General features: G+C 35.2%; 1 protein-coding gene across 1 annotated transcript in view; it reads left to right on the forward strand.

Moving 5' to 3' along the window:
• Positions 1–215: 215 nt before the first annotated feature.
• LOC149836403 (uncharacterized) overlaps positions 216–17057 on the forward strand; it is a 43774-nt gene continuing 26932 nt past the window's right edge. Inside the window, exons 1-4 of the mRNA XM_090005318.1 lie at positions 216–448; positions 1141–1348; positions 1463–1574; positions 14753–14859. Coding sequence (XP_089861444.1) covers positions 1208–1348; positions 1463–1574; positions 14753–14859 — 360 coding nt within the window. The 5' untranslated portion in view covers positions 216–448; positions 1141–1207. The remainder of the gene's footprint in view (positions 449–1140; positions 1349–1462; positions 1575–14752; positions 14860–17057) is intronic.

Below are 17057 nucleotides of genomic sequence, written 5' to 3' on the forward strand. Positions count from 1 at the left end.
CTTAGAGAAATTACGCTCAGTCTATCAATTTCCAAAGAAAGTGCATACTATCAAGAATTTCGAAAATTGATGTCTGCTTTTGGAATTAGGGTACAGGAGAGGTCCCTGAGTCGAATTTTCTCTAATCTCTCAGGCGATGCAAAACCTTCAAACACGAACATATATAATTCCGAAAACTCGTCTCCCGCAATCTCCAAGAACGCTTCTTCATGAGTGCGAAAAAGGAGTTCCTTGAATATCGTTTTTTAAATTTCTCCCATCAGTGCAATCGAGAGTCTTTGTTCAATTCTTTCCGTATTGAGTCAACCCCTTTCGTTTTTTTTTTTATTTTTTCTATCGAGATATTTAGGCGGTCGGCTTCTGGGTCAAGAATATTGCTTGTGAATGTGTGGGTGTGTTGATTTTTAGTTCCACAGATTTGGGTGCAACGATTCCATCCAATATGTTGGTAAGAATTTTTTTGTAGCTCTTAAAGTATTTTATTTATATGTGATTCAGTTATTAGGGAAAATTTTCACCACTATGGAGATTGGATCTCAATCTAAATTTTGGATGTGGTCCTCGGGATTTCCGAGGAAAAAGTCTGTGGGTTCATCGTAGATTGCACAATGAAGACCACTTGTGAATTTTGATCTTAGACAGAAAATTGATGGGCCTTTGTTGAAAATTACGTGGATAACTCTTCAGTGGTCAATGTGAAGAGGTGTATTAGAAATAAGAAACTTGCTATCTCATGTACTACCTAAACGCTTGCGTTGCTTCTCATGTTCTGTTTTTTGGGTGAAAGGGTTGGTTTGTGGTTGATTCGCATTGGACATAAGAAAATTTGCATAATAGCTACTGCATATGTTTTTCCCCTGTTTAATATAATTTTGTGTTTGTTAGTTTGATACTCACATTGCATGTGACCCTGTTTTCTTCACTTGGGTCACATTCAGAAGTTTGTTGTTTAATGGCTTCAGATGTTTGTGACTAAATTCTCTCTGCCTTCAACCATGAAAACCATCTTTCTTTTAAAAGTCATAGTTAGGATGAGATATTCTGTCTTTTTTTTGTGTGGTGTCTGCCAGTGGTTGCTTGGTAATCCTTTGATTATGTGTCTCACATATGCTTAAAAATTGCATGTTCCACTTCTTGCAGTCATAATTGACAAGATCATTTCACATCTCGAGAAGAACAAGGAAAGTAGATCTGGTGGATTTGTGTCATGACTTCAAGAACAGTAAGAAGGAGATTACATCATGGGGACGTTGATGGAAAGAAACACGAGCATCTTGAGAGGAGTGGATTAGATTCCTTAAGCGAGCCTTTGCTTGGGAGTGCACGTGATGACGATAGCTTCTCAGAAGTAATATTACCATCATTGATGCTTTTGATGCTGAAGAAACTAATATTTTTGTGTTTAATGTGTTTCATCGAACTCAGTTTGATCCAATATTTGAGCTAGTCTACCTTCATGCAGGGAGATGATCATGGGGAACCTGAGGATTCTTGGGACGATCCAAAACTAAAGGAGAAACAACACTGGATATATGTGTTCTCACAACTGATAGCCCGTTGGGTTCAATTGTTGGGTAATGGTTTAGTTGATCTGCTCTTGACAGCAGTATGCTGAATGGTTGTGATGTTGTTTTGTATAGGCTGTTACGTTGAAATTTTGGATGCCTTTGTGAGCCGTTTTAATGTTGAATACAATGTTACTTATTATTGCCCATTGACATATGTTGTAAATCAAGTTTCTCAGTTTATGCATCAACAAAGATCCAACCATATGGAAGTTATAAAAAGAATCTTACGTTATTTGAAAGGAACATTGGGCAATGAATTGTTCTACAGTAGATCTCAAGGAGAGGACATTCTTACAATTATGACATTTTCAGATGTTGATTAGGCAGGAGATCCAGATGAAAGGAGGTCGATTTCAGGCTATAGTCTTTTTGTTGGAAATAATCTTGTCTTTTGGTCTAGTCTCAAGCAAAGAGTGTTAACTTGGTCGAGTACTGAGGCGGAATACCAAGCCATGGCAGCTACTGCCTCAGAATTGGTGTGGATAAGAAATTTGTTGCATGATCTTTATAAGGATGTTCTAAAATCAATTATGTTTTGTGACAATCAGAGTGCCATAAAACTTTCATTGAATCCAGTTTGTCACGGTAAGACGAAACACATAGAGATTGATCAACACATTATAAGGAGTAAGATTGAAGATGGTGAGCTTGAAGCCAAATTTGTTGGTACTGAAAATCAAGTGGCAGATCTTTTCACAAAAGGGCTGACTAAGCAAAGATTTTGGTTTTTAAAGTCCAAGTTGTGTTCAGACCATGTACAACTTGAGGGAGGCTATTGAGACATGATTTGGATTTGGATTGGGTTTCTTAGTTGTATTTGTAATTGTTTATATCCAATTGTATTTGTAACTGTTTATATCTGTATTTGTTGTTCCATTATTACTCATATTTGTATTTTATTGTATGTTGTTAATACAATTGTACTTCTGTAATTGAAACGTGATGTAACAGTTTGGAAATAAATAAATCCATACCCGATGACTTCCCACATTGGGAATCATGTGCTTTCAGCCCCTTCCGTGTCTTCTGATCTTCTTTTGCTGCATAAGAGTTCTGGAACAAGCTGTTGCACTTTCTTACCGATACATTTACATCTGGACCAATTTGTCCATCACTAACAAGACTGTTTGACTCTAATGGTACAACATTATAATACATGAATATTTCAACAGTTTTGAGGGAAAACGAGGTTTTTGACAAACCTGGTTTTGCCCATCATCCAAACAGGGCCTTAGGGGTCAAGTTGCAGCAAAAGGAAATCCAACATTTTTGCAAATAAGATGGTCCTAATACGATTAGGTGCCAATCTAGAGTTTGTCGTGCATGTAGGCTATATTCTGTTAAAATACATTGTGTATATATATACCGATATATATATATATATATATATATATATATATATATATATATATATATCAAGGGTATTTTTGGTCTTTTTATTTATTGTAAAATATAGAGTCCAATAGAGATTGTACAATCTTTTTTGTTTTTTATTTTTCTATTTATTTTAGTATGTAAATTAGTGTTGACCGATTGGGGCAGTCCAACTAGTCGTTGGACTGCTCTCAAGAGTCATAATTTTGACTGTTGGAGGCAGTCGTTGGACTGCCTTCCTTTTCTCCTTTTTAAACTACATGTATTGCCCTATAAATAGAGCCTCTTATACATGTAGAGATGTATTTTTCTAAGCATATTTGTTGAGAATACAAAAATCATTATTTTTACATTATGTTCTATTGAAGTTTGTGGTTTAGATATCTCTTTTATGAGATTGTAATTGGTTCATTAGAGACCATATTGTATTTGTGCACTTGTGTAGCCCTTTGTTGGCATTGTGATTATGCACATCTTGTTTCATTTCATGGTATCAGAGCTTTGGGCTCTTGTAGTGTTGAAAACCATCTTGGATGTGCTTTATTTGTGGTGGTGGTCTTCAAGTGTTGCTCTTCCACATCAAGCCATTCACTTCACCGTTAGCATGGGTGAAAGAGAATTAGCCTCTATCATCTCCTACAAGTTCAATAAAAACAACTAGGCTACTGCAATGGAAAACCACATCAAGGGAAAAAAACTTTAGGGTTTTGTTAATGTGATCACTAATGAACCCCAACTTAAGCTAACGAGAAAAGAAGGAGATCAAATCAAAGCTCTTTTTGAAGAAGAAAGGGAGAAGGCTTTGCAAGACTATCAAGACAAGATGGAAGATTGTGGGACTAATAATGTTCAAATACTCTCATGGTTCATGAATACCATAGAGTTCAAGATTGTCACCAACATCATCAAGTTCAAAAAGGCATGTGATGCATGGATCTTCTTAAATGGCCTATTAATTCAAAAGGATATGGCTAGACTATATTATCTCCAAGACAAGGTACATACAACCAAGCAAGGGGGTAAAAGTGTAAGAGATTTTTATGGTTTCTTATCACCTATTTGGGATGAATTGGCTATGTTAGAACCAAAATGAGAAGGTTTGACAATTGAAATGAGAAAAGAAGTTCGAAAAGAAAATCTCTTCTCTTTACTATATGGTCTTTGACTGGAATTTGAGCAAGTTAGGTCATTTTTACTTCATAGGACTTCTACTCCTTGAATAAGTAAGACCCTTGCTCAAATATGTCAAGTCAAAACTAGACTTAGAATGCATAAGTCTAATGATGAAGTGCTTGTTGTATCAAGATCCGATAACTTTGTAAAAACTTATAAACCTCATCACTTTGAGAGAAAATTTAATAGAAGAGGACATAATGGGGGAGGATATAATGGATGATACAAGGGAGGAAAAATTACTTGTCATTATTGTAAAGAATCGGGACACAAGATCATATTGTCCTAAACTCAAAAAGGTGGCCACGGTAACTGAAGAACCTCAAGAATCAAAGAAAGAAGGCAACTTCAATGATTTGACAATTGCCCAAATTCTGGAGGGCATTTCACAAATACTAAAAGTCACTCCTTCTGTAATGAAGTATGCGAAATTATAAATAACAAAGTGCAATGCGCATACAAGTCCAATAATGAACAATTACAAAGAAGATAGAGAAGTACTCAAGTGCACAAACAAAAGTCCACTAAGGGACAATGCCAATGGCTAGCAAAAAGTGAATATTATTGAATAGTGAAGGGAAAAGTAATACATAACATATGGGGATTACTCCCCTATTTATATACAAAAGAAGAGGGAGAGACCATTGGGAACTCCCCTTCATAGAGTTGTTGCGGAGCTCCCAATGGTCATATTTATGACCGTTGGGGCCCCAACGACTCTATGGAGTGGGGGCCCCAATGTGAATGAAAGGAAAAAATAAAAGAAAAAAGAAAAATGGAAAACAAGAAAGAGAAATAAAATAGTTGTTTCTAATAAACAATTATTATTACATGTAAAAAGATAAAAATGCCCCTATCGAGCAATCTATTATATTATAGGTTTTTATATATATATAACACCTACATCTAGTATTGCCGTCTCTTCTTCTCCTCAAGGTAAGTCCTCTTGGATTTTGGATTTGAAAGTATCTTTTCACATGACTCATAATGAGTCCCTACTATTCGATTGCACTAATTCATACTTTTTATGTGTGTCAACCGCTGATGGTACTTCTTTAAAAGTTAGAAGTATAGGAAATCTTAACAATGATTCAAAAAAGTTCTTTGTTTCAAATGTTAGGGTTATTCCAAAACTTGATTTAAACATTTTTTAGGCTTCTCAAATTTTCAATTATGGGTGTAAAATATTCTTCTCATCTAAGGCTTGTTGGGTGCAGGATTTCCAGTCAGGGAAGTTGATTGAGCTAGGCCATAGAAGAGACTTTTACTATATGGATTCTTTATATCCGCCCAAAGATTCTTTTTGTAATCATATTCAGGAAATTAATTTAGATCTTTGTCATAAAAGATCAGGACATCCAAGTGTATCCAAATTATCTCTTTTTCTGTTTTTTAAAAAAAAAATAAGAAAAAAGAATATGTATGTGAAGATTGTATACTTGGAAAAATACAAATGTTGCCTTTCGGATCTAGAACTTCCTTGACTAATGAAAGTTTTGAATTAGTGCATTCGGATGTATGGGGTCCCGCTCCTGTTTTATCAAAGGTGGTTATCATACTATGTCACATTTATAGATAATTTTAGTAGACACACTTGGATCTACTTAGGCCTAAATCCGAAGTTTTTTCGTGTTTTAAAATTTTTTACAATCTTGGTAAAAATCAATTTAAAACAAATATTAAGATCTTCCGCTTCGACTCGGGGGGAAAGTTTCTTTCAAATGATTTTCAATCCTACCTAAATACGCATGGTATTTTGCATCAAAAATCTTGTCCTAGGGCCCCTCAACAAAATAGAATTTTTGAAAGAAAACATCGTCATATTATTGAAACTACTAGGACTACTTATTTCAAAAGAAGTCCCAAAGAAATTTTGGGTTGAAGTCGCCCTAACCGCAGTTTACTTAATAAATAGAATGCCTTCTCAAACTTTAGAAGACAAATTTCCAATTGAAAAATTCTTTAAGGTTACTCTCAATTTGAAAAGATTAAGGGTTTTTGAATGTAAATGTTTTGTGCTTCTTGAAAAATACAACTCTCTCCTAATGCTATTAAATGTGTCTTTCTTAGATATGTCAAAAATAAAAAAGGAAAAACCTAAGAATCCGAGTATACTTTCTTGTTTGACTTATTGCCTAAGTCCAATATTGAAATTGATGATGAAATTAATGATAGTATTGAGACAAATGATGAACTAAGTGAAGAACCAACACATAACATTATACCATACACTAGACGAGATAATGGGGAGCATCCATGTGCCCTTGAAAAATATAGTCAATCAACAAATATAGAAGAATCTAGTATTAGAAGATCTAAACGAATACCTAAACCTCCAAATAGGTTTGTCTCCTATGAATGTTTGGTATAGATTAATCAAGTGGATCCTTTAGGATAAATCAAGTGATTCACTAAAAGATTTAAACGAATACCTAAACCTCCAAATAAGTTTGTCTCCTATAAATGGGCATGTCTTTTAGCACTTCACTCATATCATGAGGCATCCAACTATAGAGAAGCCAAAGATATAAAAGAGTGGGTAGAAGCTATAAAAATAAAATTAAATGCATTACATAAAGCTCATACTTGAAAAATTCAACATCTTCCTAAAAAAAGACAATAGGATGTAGATAGGTATTTAAGGTGAAAACAAAGTGACAGATCCCTAGAAAGATATAAAACTAGGTTAGTTGCGAAAAGATACTTTCAGGAATATGGTATAGATTATGAAGAACCCTTTACCCCAGTAGCTCGCATGACCACAGTAGTTGCACTAGCATCTATTAAGAATTGACCTATATATCAGTTAGATGTTAGGAATACCTTCTTAAATGACAATTTAAATGAAGAAGTTTGCATGAATATGTTAAAAGATGGTGTATTTTGTATATATATATATATATATATTCATATATATATAGAAAGATACATATACATATTTTATCTCATATATATTTCAAACCCGATAAGGGTATTTATGTAAATTCATATGGTTTTACGCATATTCTCATTTGAGAATATGTTGTAATTTATTTGCTTTTTTATTTCTTCTTTTTCTTCTTTTTGGTTCTTACTTTTTTGTCTTTTCTTTTTTGTCCTTTTTTATTAGATGTAACATGGGGCCCCCCAATACACACATTGGAGCTCCCTCCAACGGTTACATTTCTAACCGTTGGAGGGGCTCCAACATGTGTATTGGAGCCCCCCCATGACTCCATGTTCTTATAAATAGGGGTGAACCCCCTTTAGGATTCTCATTCTTTTGTAAAGCCCCTCTTGGGATCTCATATATTGAAGTTCATATTTTTTCATGCTTTTGTGCATGTGTATCCATGCCTTTATGCACTTGTGAGTGTTCTCCTTTGTGCCTTTGTGCACTCGTTGTTTTTCTTGTATTGTGTTGCTACACAAGGTCTCTTTTTATAGAGATTTTCACATGGTATCACAGCAAGGTTGTTTGGAGAAAGAAATTGGTGTGATTCTTCACAAAATTGAGTGCCTCGAAAAGCGTGCCTTCAACATTTTGGTGATTAGAGTGAAGAGTCTTCTTCATCCAATATTTTAGAAGATTACTGCAACAAGTAAGATTTAAAATCTTATTGTGGTACGTATTCTTTTCTCTCATCTTACCTCACTAATGGGCGAAAAAACTCTCATTTCTCTCTTGGTTTCAAACTAAATGACTCAAATTATCACATGTGGGCCAGAAACGTGAAAACTCACATCAAAGGGAAAGGGCTTTGGGGTTACGTTCAAGGCTCGATTCTGGAACCGGAGCCTAAAATCACTTTGATTAAAGAAGGGGAAATCAAAATTCTTGAGGGAGACGAAAGAACCAAGGCTCTTGAGGAGTATAGTAGGAAACATGAGGAGTGAGAAATGAAGAACTTCAAGATCTTGTCTTGGATATTTTCCTCCGTTGAGACAAGAATCAACGCCAACATTATAAAGTTTAAAAAGGCTTCTCAAGCGTGGGAGTACCTTGAGAAGATGTATACTTTTAGAGACTTGTCCCATAAGTATTATCTCCAAAAGAGGGTGCTAACCCTTCTTCAAGGAGAGATGACTATAAGAGAGTATTTTGCCGAACTCTCTTTCGTTTGAGATGAGCTTGCCATGCTTGAACCCAAGTGAAGTGGAGAGGCCATAGAGCTTCGTCACAAGCAATTAGAAGAAGATCGATTTTTTAATTTTTTGAATGGGTTAAGACCCGAGTTTGAACAAATAAGATCCTCTCTTCTATCCTCTTTCACCTCTCCCTCTCTTGAAGATGTTATAACTAAATTAAGTGGAGAGGAAACTCGTATGACATTTGCAAGCAAAATCCTAGTGTGCTTGCAATGCCCACAAATCAAGAGGAGTGTGATGGTGCTAATGTCGTTTCTAGGCCCGGTAACAATTTGAGGACATATAAACCTCCTCATTTTAAAAGCCAAAATCAAGGTGGTCAAGGGGGAAGAAGAGATTATAGCAAAATTTTGTGTCACTTTTGCAAAGAACCGGGTCATATCAAACCGGTTTGCCCAAAATGGAAGAAACTTCTAGTAATGACAACCACATCTCAACCACCAAAAGAAGAATCTTCAAATGGAGCTCTATCTCTTAATCAAATTGTGGAGGCTCTTCAATCTCTTCTTAAGAGAGCTATTTCCGGTGCCGTCGTATCCACTCATTCTCCTCCAGGTAAAACCTCTTGGCTTTTAGATTCGGGTGCATCATTCCATATGACTCTAAACATTTCTTTTCTTTCCGAATATTTTAAAAGTATGTCACCATCTTTTGTTTCAACCGCGGATGGCACTTCTCTTGAAATTAAGGGAATTGGAAATTTTGAAACCCAAAACTTCTTTATTCCTAAAATTAGACTTATACCAAAGTTGAATTTAAACTTGTTTTCCGTTTCTCAACTCACGGACCATGGGTGTGACATTCAATTTTCATCTAATAAATGTTTAATATAGGATCACCAGTCCGGGAGGTTGATTGGGGAAGGCTCTAGGAAATGAGACTTGTACTATGTGGACTTTCTTCAAATTCCTAAAAACACCTTTTGTAATGTGACCCAACATAAAGACATAAATGTTTGGCACAAGAGACTTGGTCATCCCAACATTACCAAGTTGTCTTATTTGCATTTTGTTAAAGATCTTTGTAAAAATACTTTCTCTTGTAATGATTGTATTTTTGGAAAAATGAGAAGTATGCCTTTTGAACAAAGAACTATGTTTGTACTAAACCTTTTGAAATTATTCATTCGGATGTTTGGGGACCGGCACCCGTCATATACAAGGGAGGTTTTGCATACTATGTGATTTTTATGGATGATTTTTCACGGTATTGTTGGATATATTTTCTCAAACATAAGCATGAAGTCTTTTCATGTTTTAAATCATATCATATGATGATAAAAAATCAATTTAATAGTAATTTAAAGATATTTAGGACCGATTCCGGAGGTGAATATCTCTCTAATGAGTTTAAGAAATATCTTGAAGATTGTGGCATTGTCTATCAAAGATCGTGTCCTAAGACCCCACAAAAAAATGGTTTGGCCGAAAAGAAGCATAGACATATATCATTGAAACCACTAGAACCCTTCTTATTTCACAAAGTATTCCAAAAAATTTTTGGGCTGAGGCGGCTCTTGCTTCTGTTTATCTCATTAATCGTCTTCCATCCAAAAATTTAGACAAAATTTCTCCTTTTGAGATTCTATATGAAAAAGAACCCGATTACAATAGATTGAGAGTTTTTTGTTGTAAGTGCTTTGTTCTTACAGATAAAAATGATAAACTCTCACCAAAAGCCATTCATTGTGCTTTTCTTGGCTATTCCGAAACCTAAAAAGGATTTCGATGTTATGACACTAGGAATGATAAATTATATGTCTCAAGGAATGTAATTTTTTTGGAAAATGATAGTGGTTTTGAAAAGAATGAATCTCATTTAGAAAATGCCGACTATTCCTTTCTTTTTGACCTATTATCTAAGGATGATGATATCTCTAGTGATGATGAATCAACATATAACAGTGACAATGAAGTGGTTGTAATAAAAAATAATTCTAACCCTTCTACCTCTCAAGAAGAAAGTGTATCTAGAGATGCTATCACCTATTCTCGTAGAGATAGAAGCACCTTTAGAAGTGCTATTGAGCAATATAGTGAACCTAGTGAATCTATTTCCACTTGTGATTCAAATCCTAGGAGAACTGAAAGATCTAGAAGGGCTTCCTCTAGATTCGTATCTTTTGATTCTTTCTCTGCTAAATATCGGGCTTGCTTAAGTGCCATTCACTCATATTTTGAACCAAATTTTTTTGAAGAAGCTAAATGATGTATTGAATGGAGAAAAGCCATGGAGAGTGAACTCAAAGCTCTTAGGAAAGCCAACACGTGGGAATTTCAAACACTTTTCAGTGGAAATAAAACTATAGGATGTCGATGAGTGTTCAAAGTCAAGACCAAGAGTGATGGTTCTCTTGAAAGGTATAAAGCTTGTCTTGTAGCAAAAGGGTATAGTCAAGAATACAGAATTGACTATGAAGAGACATTTGCTCCAGTAGCTCGTATGGTTACTGTCAGATGTCTTATTACCATTGCTTCAATTAGAAAATGGAATATTTACCAAATGGATGTCAAAAATGCCTTTTTGAATGAAGATCTTAATGAAGAAGTTTACATGGATGCTCCACCTGGTATGAAAATCCCTAAAAATAAAGTTCTCTGTCTTCGTAAAGCTCTTTATGGCTTGAAACAAGCTCTCAAAGCTTGGCACGATAGGTTTAACAATGTGATGACTGAAAATGAATTTTCTTCATGTTATACTGATACTGCATTATTTGTTAAGAAATCTGATGCAAGAATTGTTATATTATTGTTATATGTTGATGACATGTTAATAACAGGAGATGATGCTAAAGGAATCAAAAGTATTAAATCTATTTTGACTTTAAAATTTGAGATGTCAGACTTAGGTTTTTTGACATATTTTTGGGGTATTGAGGTTGCTTATTCTCACAGAGGTTATTTTTTGTCTCAAACTAAACTTGCTTGTGAGATTCTTGACAGATCGGAAATCACAGATGATAAGGTCTGTGAAACTCCTGAAATAGTGAGTTCGAAGATGAAGATTGATGATGGCATTCTTCTAAAAGATCCCACATTTTACAGGCAATTGGTTGGATCCCTAACATATCTCAGCATTACTAGGCCTGATATTTCTCATGCAGTACATGTTGCCAGTCAATTTCAACATGCACCTACCACTGTTCACCTAAGCGCCATCCTTCGCATCATCAGATACATAAAGGGTGCAATAAATAAGTGAGTATTTCTATCTTCCTCTTCTGAATTAAGTTTAATTGCTTATACTGACTTTGATTGGGGAGGTGACCCAAATAACCGTCACTCCACCACTGGTTTTTGTATTTTTCTAGGTGAGTCATTAATTTCTTAGAGATGCAAGAAGCAACAGAAAATATCGCTGTCATCCACCGAAGCTGAGTATAGAGCCATGGCGTCTACCACCATGGAAATAGTTTGGATTCGCAGCTTGTTGAAAGATATGAATGTTCAAGTTCAAGGGCCCACCAAACTATGTTGTGATAATAAGAGTGCAATCTACATTATCAAAAATCACACATTTCATGAGCGCACGAAACATATCGAATAGGACTGCCACTGTGTTCGTGAAGAATATTCAAGAAGAACCATTGACCTTCCTTATGTTACATCAGAATATCAACTGGCAGACTTCTTCACCAAGGCGTTGTGATCTCCAAGATTTAACTTTCTTCTTGGCAAACTTTCGGTTGTGACACCCTAAGTTTGAGGGGGGGTGTTAAAAGATGGTGTATTTTGTGTGTGTGTGTATATATATATATATATATATATATATATATTTCAAACCCGATAAGGGTATTTATGTAAATTCATATGGTTTTACGCATATTCTCATTTGAGAATATGTTGTAATTTATTTGCTTTTTTATTTCTTCTTTTTCTTCTTTTTGGTTCTTACTTTTTTGTCTTTTCTTTTTTGTCCTTTTTTATTAGATGTAACATGGGGGCCCCCAATACACACATTGGAGCTCCCTCCAACGGTTACATTTCTAACCGTTGGAGGGGCTCCAACATGTGTATTGGAGCCCCCCCATGACTCCATGTTCTTATAAATAGGGGTGAACCCCCTTTAGGATTCTCATTCTTTTGTAAAGCCCCTCTTGGGATCTCATATATTGAAGTTCATATTTTTTCATGCTTTTGTGCATGTGTATCCGTGCCTTTATGCACTTGTGAGTGTTCTCCTTTGTGCCTTTGTGCACTCGTTGTTTTTCTTGTATTGTGTTGCTACACAAGGTCTCTTTTTATAGAGATTTTCACAGGATCTTCCCCCTGGTCTGACTATTGAAAATTATATAGTTCTTCGTCTTCGAAAGACTTTATATGAGATTAAACAAGCTCCTAAAGCATGGTATGATTGATTTAGTGAAATTATGGTTAATTTTGGATTTAAGTCATGTTATACTGACACTGCTCTTTTTATAAGCTCTACATGTACTTCACTTATCATTTTGGTCTTATATGTTGATGATATGATCATCATTGGAAATAATCAGAAGGAAATTGAAGAAATTAAAATTATGCTTAAGAAATCTTTTGATATGACTTACCTTGGTTTTTTTAGGCATTTTTTAGGTATTGAAGTAGCATATTCGCCAAGGTGATACATTTTGTCTCGAATAAAGTTTGCAGTTGATATTATTGCACATTCGAGAATCACAAACACAAAATATACTGATACTCTTGAAGTGATAAATGCTAAAATGATAGTTGAAGATGGAGTTTTATTAGATGATCTAACTCCTTATAGGCAACTTATTGGATCGCTAATGTACTTATCTATTACTAGACCATATCTAGTGCATACTGCAAATCAGTTTGAGCATGCGCCTATGTCAGCTCACATGAGTGTCGTGTTAAGAATAATTTGATACATCAAGAAGACTATATTTAAAGGGTTATTCTTATCCTCTTCTTCATCTTTAAATCTTATTACTTATACTGATTTTGATCGGGAAGAATATCCCAATAACTGATACTCAACTACGGGTTTTTGCGTGTTTTTAGGTGATTCTCTCATTTCCTGTAAATGCAAAAAGTATCAAAAAGTGTTTTTATCTTTCATAGAAGCTGAATATAGGGCAATGATTATAGCAACAACTGAGGTCACGTGGAAGAGATCGTTACTTTCAGATTTGGGTGTTGATATTTCAGAACTTTCAAAGTTATGCTTTGATAACAAAAGTGACATATACATAGCCAGTAATCACACATTTCATTAATGAACAAAACATTTTAAAATGGATTGTCATTATGTTCGAAAAGAATACTTGAAGGGGACGATTACTTTGTCATATGTTCAGTTCGAATTTCAGATTGCGGACTTCTTCACCAAAGCTCTTCTTTTTACCACGTTTTTTATTTTTACTTAACAAACTTTCGGTGATCTCACCGTAAGTTTGAGGGAGAGTGTTAAAATACATTGCACATCTATATATATCAGGGGTATTTTGATCTTTTATGTATTTTAATATATACAGTCCAATAGGGATCATACAGTCTTTTTTGTTTTTTGTTTTTTTTGTTTTATTTTAGTATGTAAATCAGTGTTGACTGATTGGACCAACGGTCATAATTCTGACCGTTGGACTGCCTCCCTTTTCTCCTTTTTAAACTACATGTATTGCTTTATAAATAGAGCCTCTTGTAAATGTAACGATATGCTTTTCTAAGCATATTTGTTGAGAATACAAAGATCATTATTTTTACATTGTGTTCTATTGAAGTTTGTGGTTTAGATATCTCTTTTATGAGACTATAATCGGTCTATTAGAGACCATATTGTATTTGTGCACTTGTGTAGCCCTTTGTTGGCATTGTGATTATGCATATCTTGTTTCATTTCACATATTCTATATCTTCATGTTTTCTAATACCATTTGGTGCTTGCATGTGTATAGCTTTCCCATGCAGCATTCCTATGCAAGTAAATGTGTGTGAAGGGATGTGCAAAGCATTTTACAGTTCAAGAATCAAACTGTGTTCCATATAGATGCTTTATTTATATCTTTGTCATACTTTTTTTCAGCACCAATTATGCTCATTTTAGCATTTCTCAAACATTCTAAATTTGTTGATGCCTCATTTCGGAGAGCTTATTCCCTGTGTTTTTTTACCTCTCGGCTCTCATGCATTGTTTTTGGTGGACATGATAATCTGGTAGTAACATAAAAATTTTAGGTCCCCTTCAAAAAAAAAATGGTCCTTAACCTATATATATTATTCTTTTTCAATGATAGATCTTATTTTAAAAAAGAGAAAATCTGGCAAGCTTATGCCAGAATTACTGGTGCCAGGAAAAAGTAGAATATGCTTTTGCAAATGCAAATAGAAAGGTTCTTGTATCCCAGTTTAAGTGCTAGTCCAATATTTAGATTTCTGCTAGTATTCCTCCTCTTTAAAGTTATCGTGATTGCATGTTATCTGGGTTCTCCTAGTAAATGAATGCAGGTAATCTGATATTAGCTTAAATTGGTAGTTGTAGTTGCTGATAGCTCCCCTGTTTTTTTGCAGCAAATATTGTGATAGGCTCCGGATCAGTTATCAGGCGGCTTCTACCTCTTACCAATAATATTGGAAGTGACAAGAAAAGTATTCCAGTTTCTTTGAGTCCCCTGCAGGTCATTGTGACTTTCATATCTTTTGCATGAAAATGCATCTCACTTATCTTGCCTTCTACAAGAAAATTTTCTTTCTTATTCATGTTGGATGGAAATGTTAGTTCTGCATGAAACTTCTGAGGAATTATAATGCCTTTATGTGTTTATGCTTTATAGGAATTGTTGGGTTGATACCCATAAAATCGTCACTTTTGAAGGTTTTCTTATCTCAATATTTTAGGAAATATCTTTGAGATTTGAATATATTATTTCAATGCTCTCCTAGCTCTATTAGAGTTCTTCCATATGTTGCAGAAGTTTTGCTAACAAACTCCATCCATGCAATTGGGACCGGCTGCTGATTGCTTACCTTTGCCTTGTTCCAAAGGTCTTATATGTCTGCGCCGTCCAAAGGCAAAAGAGTTCTTCCTGCATCCACATGCATGATTCTCCACAAGTAGTAATATAACTTGTTTTCTTTCTTTCTGCATTCTTTTCTGTCATTGTAGTCTTCCTACGAATGATAACTTTTTAATTAAATTGTTGTGCAGTGAAGTGAGTTTAGAATTAAGAGTGCTTGGTCATACTCCTTGCTAATGTGCAAAATAGGGGAATGACCTCTTTAAGCCAGATATATTTTTTTTTTCGTCTATTTACGTGTACTGATGTACATATGGAAAATAATTTATTTCCAATTCTATGCTTTACTTTTTGAGGTTTTCATCTATATATATATACATGGAGTATGTATGTGTGTGTGAAATAACAAGGAACCTGTTGAGATTAAGAGGTTTTAAGTTTTAAGTTTGTTGAGAATAGGTGGTTTAAGTTTAAATCTTCTTAGTTTGAAGGTTATTTAAAATTTTTATTTAATAAGGGACTTAGATGTAATTTATTCTTTTGGCCTCTCTCTATTTAACATAGAGAACAACCCTAATATAGATTAACAAGTTCTCTTATTGTGCAGCCGTCTCTCTCTCTCTCTACCTTAGTTTCTGCGCATCTCACCTTACCTTCTACATGGTATCAGAGCAGTCGACCTTGGGAGCGTGATCTCGTATTCTGCGCCAAGTTCTAGTAATTACGGAAAATGTGTGATCGATCTTTGTTTCGAAATAAGTGATACAGATCTGAGATCTGACAAATGTCATGACTCAGATCTGTAATCAGATTTAATGGTTACGGTGAATATCTATATCCATGTTGATAAGTACGAGTGTTGTGCAAAAGTCATGAAACTGATTTTGTTTTGGCTGTCGTGATTTATGTGGCTGGGAGCAGCTGTCGTGAATATCTATATCCATGTTGATAAATACGAGTGTTGTGCAAAAGTTGTGAAACTGATTTTGTTTCAGCTGGCGTGAGTTCTATTTTTCTGCGTGCTCATGTTATCGCTAGTTGTGAATCTGGGTGCTGAGTTCATCTCAGATTCTATTTGGTGAGCAGCTGTCGTGATTTCTAGTTTCTGCGTGCTCATATTATTGTTGGTCGTGAATCTGGGTGTTGAGTTCATCTCAGATCCTATTCGGTTGTTCGATTTTAGAATATGAATATCAACAGTCGTGATTCCCTGCTGTCTCGTGATCTTTTTGGCCGGAACGTGTGTGCTGTGAAGGCAGCATGTTAATATAATTTTTTTTTGTGGAAGCAACAGGCGTGATTCCCTGCTGTGTGGAAAAATATTTTGTTTGTGGGAACCTTTTCTTTTGTCGTGGGAATCTGTGTTGAGTACTGCTATTGGTTGTCGTAGTGGCTGATGTGTGATGGTAACACACGCTATTCCCTGTGTCACTTGAAGGCTGTCCAGATTTTATCTCTGGTATGGAAAACTGTGTAGAAGTGGACTTGCCTGACGTGTGATAGTCTGAAAGCCAGGCAACTCCTACTGAATCAACTGAGCTGAATTTGTCCTCAAAGCGTGTCAATAGTGGTAGAGTGGAGGTTGAATAATTCTACTGTTTCGGGCATGAATCAGACACATCTTTATCGTGTTGGATGTGTGATCTTGATATGCAACCTATAGCCATCCTTTGTTGAGGTGGAAGGTTTTGGTCAAGTTTCTTTAAAATTATATTTGAAGTTTGGATCTGAACAGTCGACGGTCGTGTTTCTCAGATTTCATTGGTGAAGTCAAAAACTTGATATAGTCGGGTTCGTAGTTGATTGTGGGTGTGCGCGTGTGGTTGCTCCTGCATTTTGTGAATCAAGCCCAATATTGT

The sequence above is a fragment of the Nuphar pumila genome, chromosome 5, assembly GCF_984573655.1.
Source record: "Nuphar pumila chromosome 5, dmNupPumi1.hap1.1, whole genome shotgun sequence".
In the NCBI taxonomy this organism is placed as follows: domain Eukaryota; kingdom Viridiplantae; phylum Streptophyta; class Magnoliopsida; order Nymphaeales; family Nymphaeaceae; genus Nuphar; species Nuphar pumila.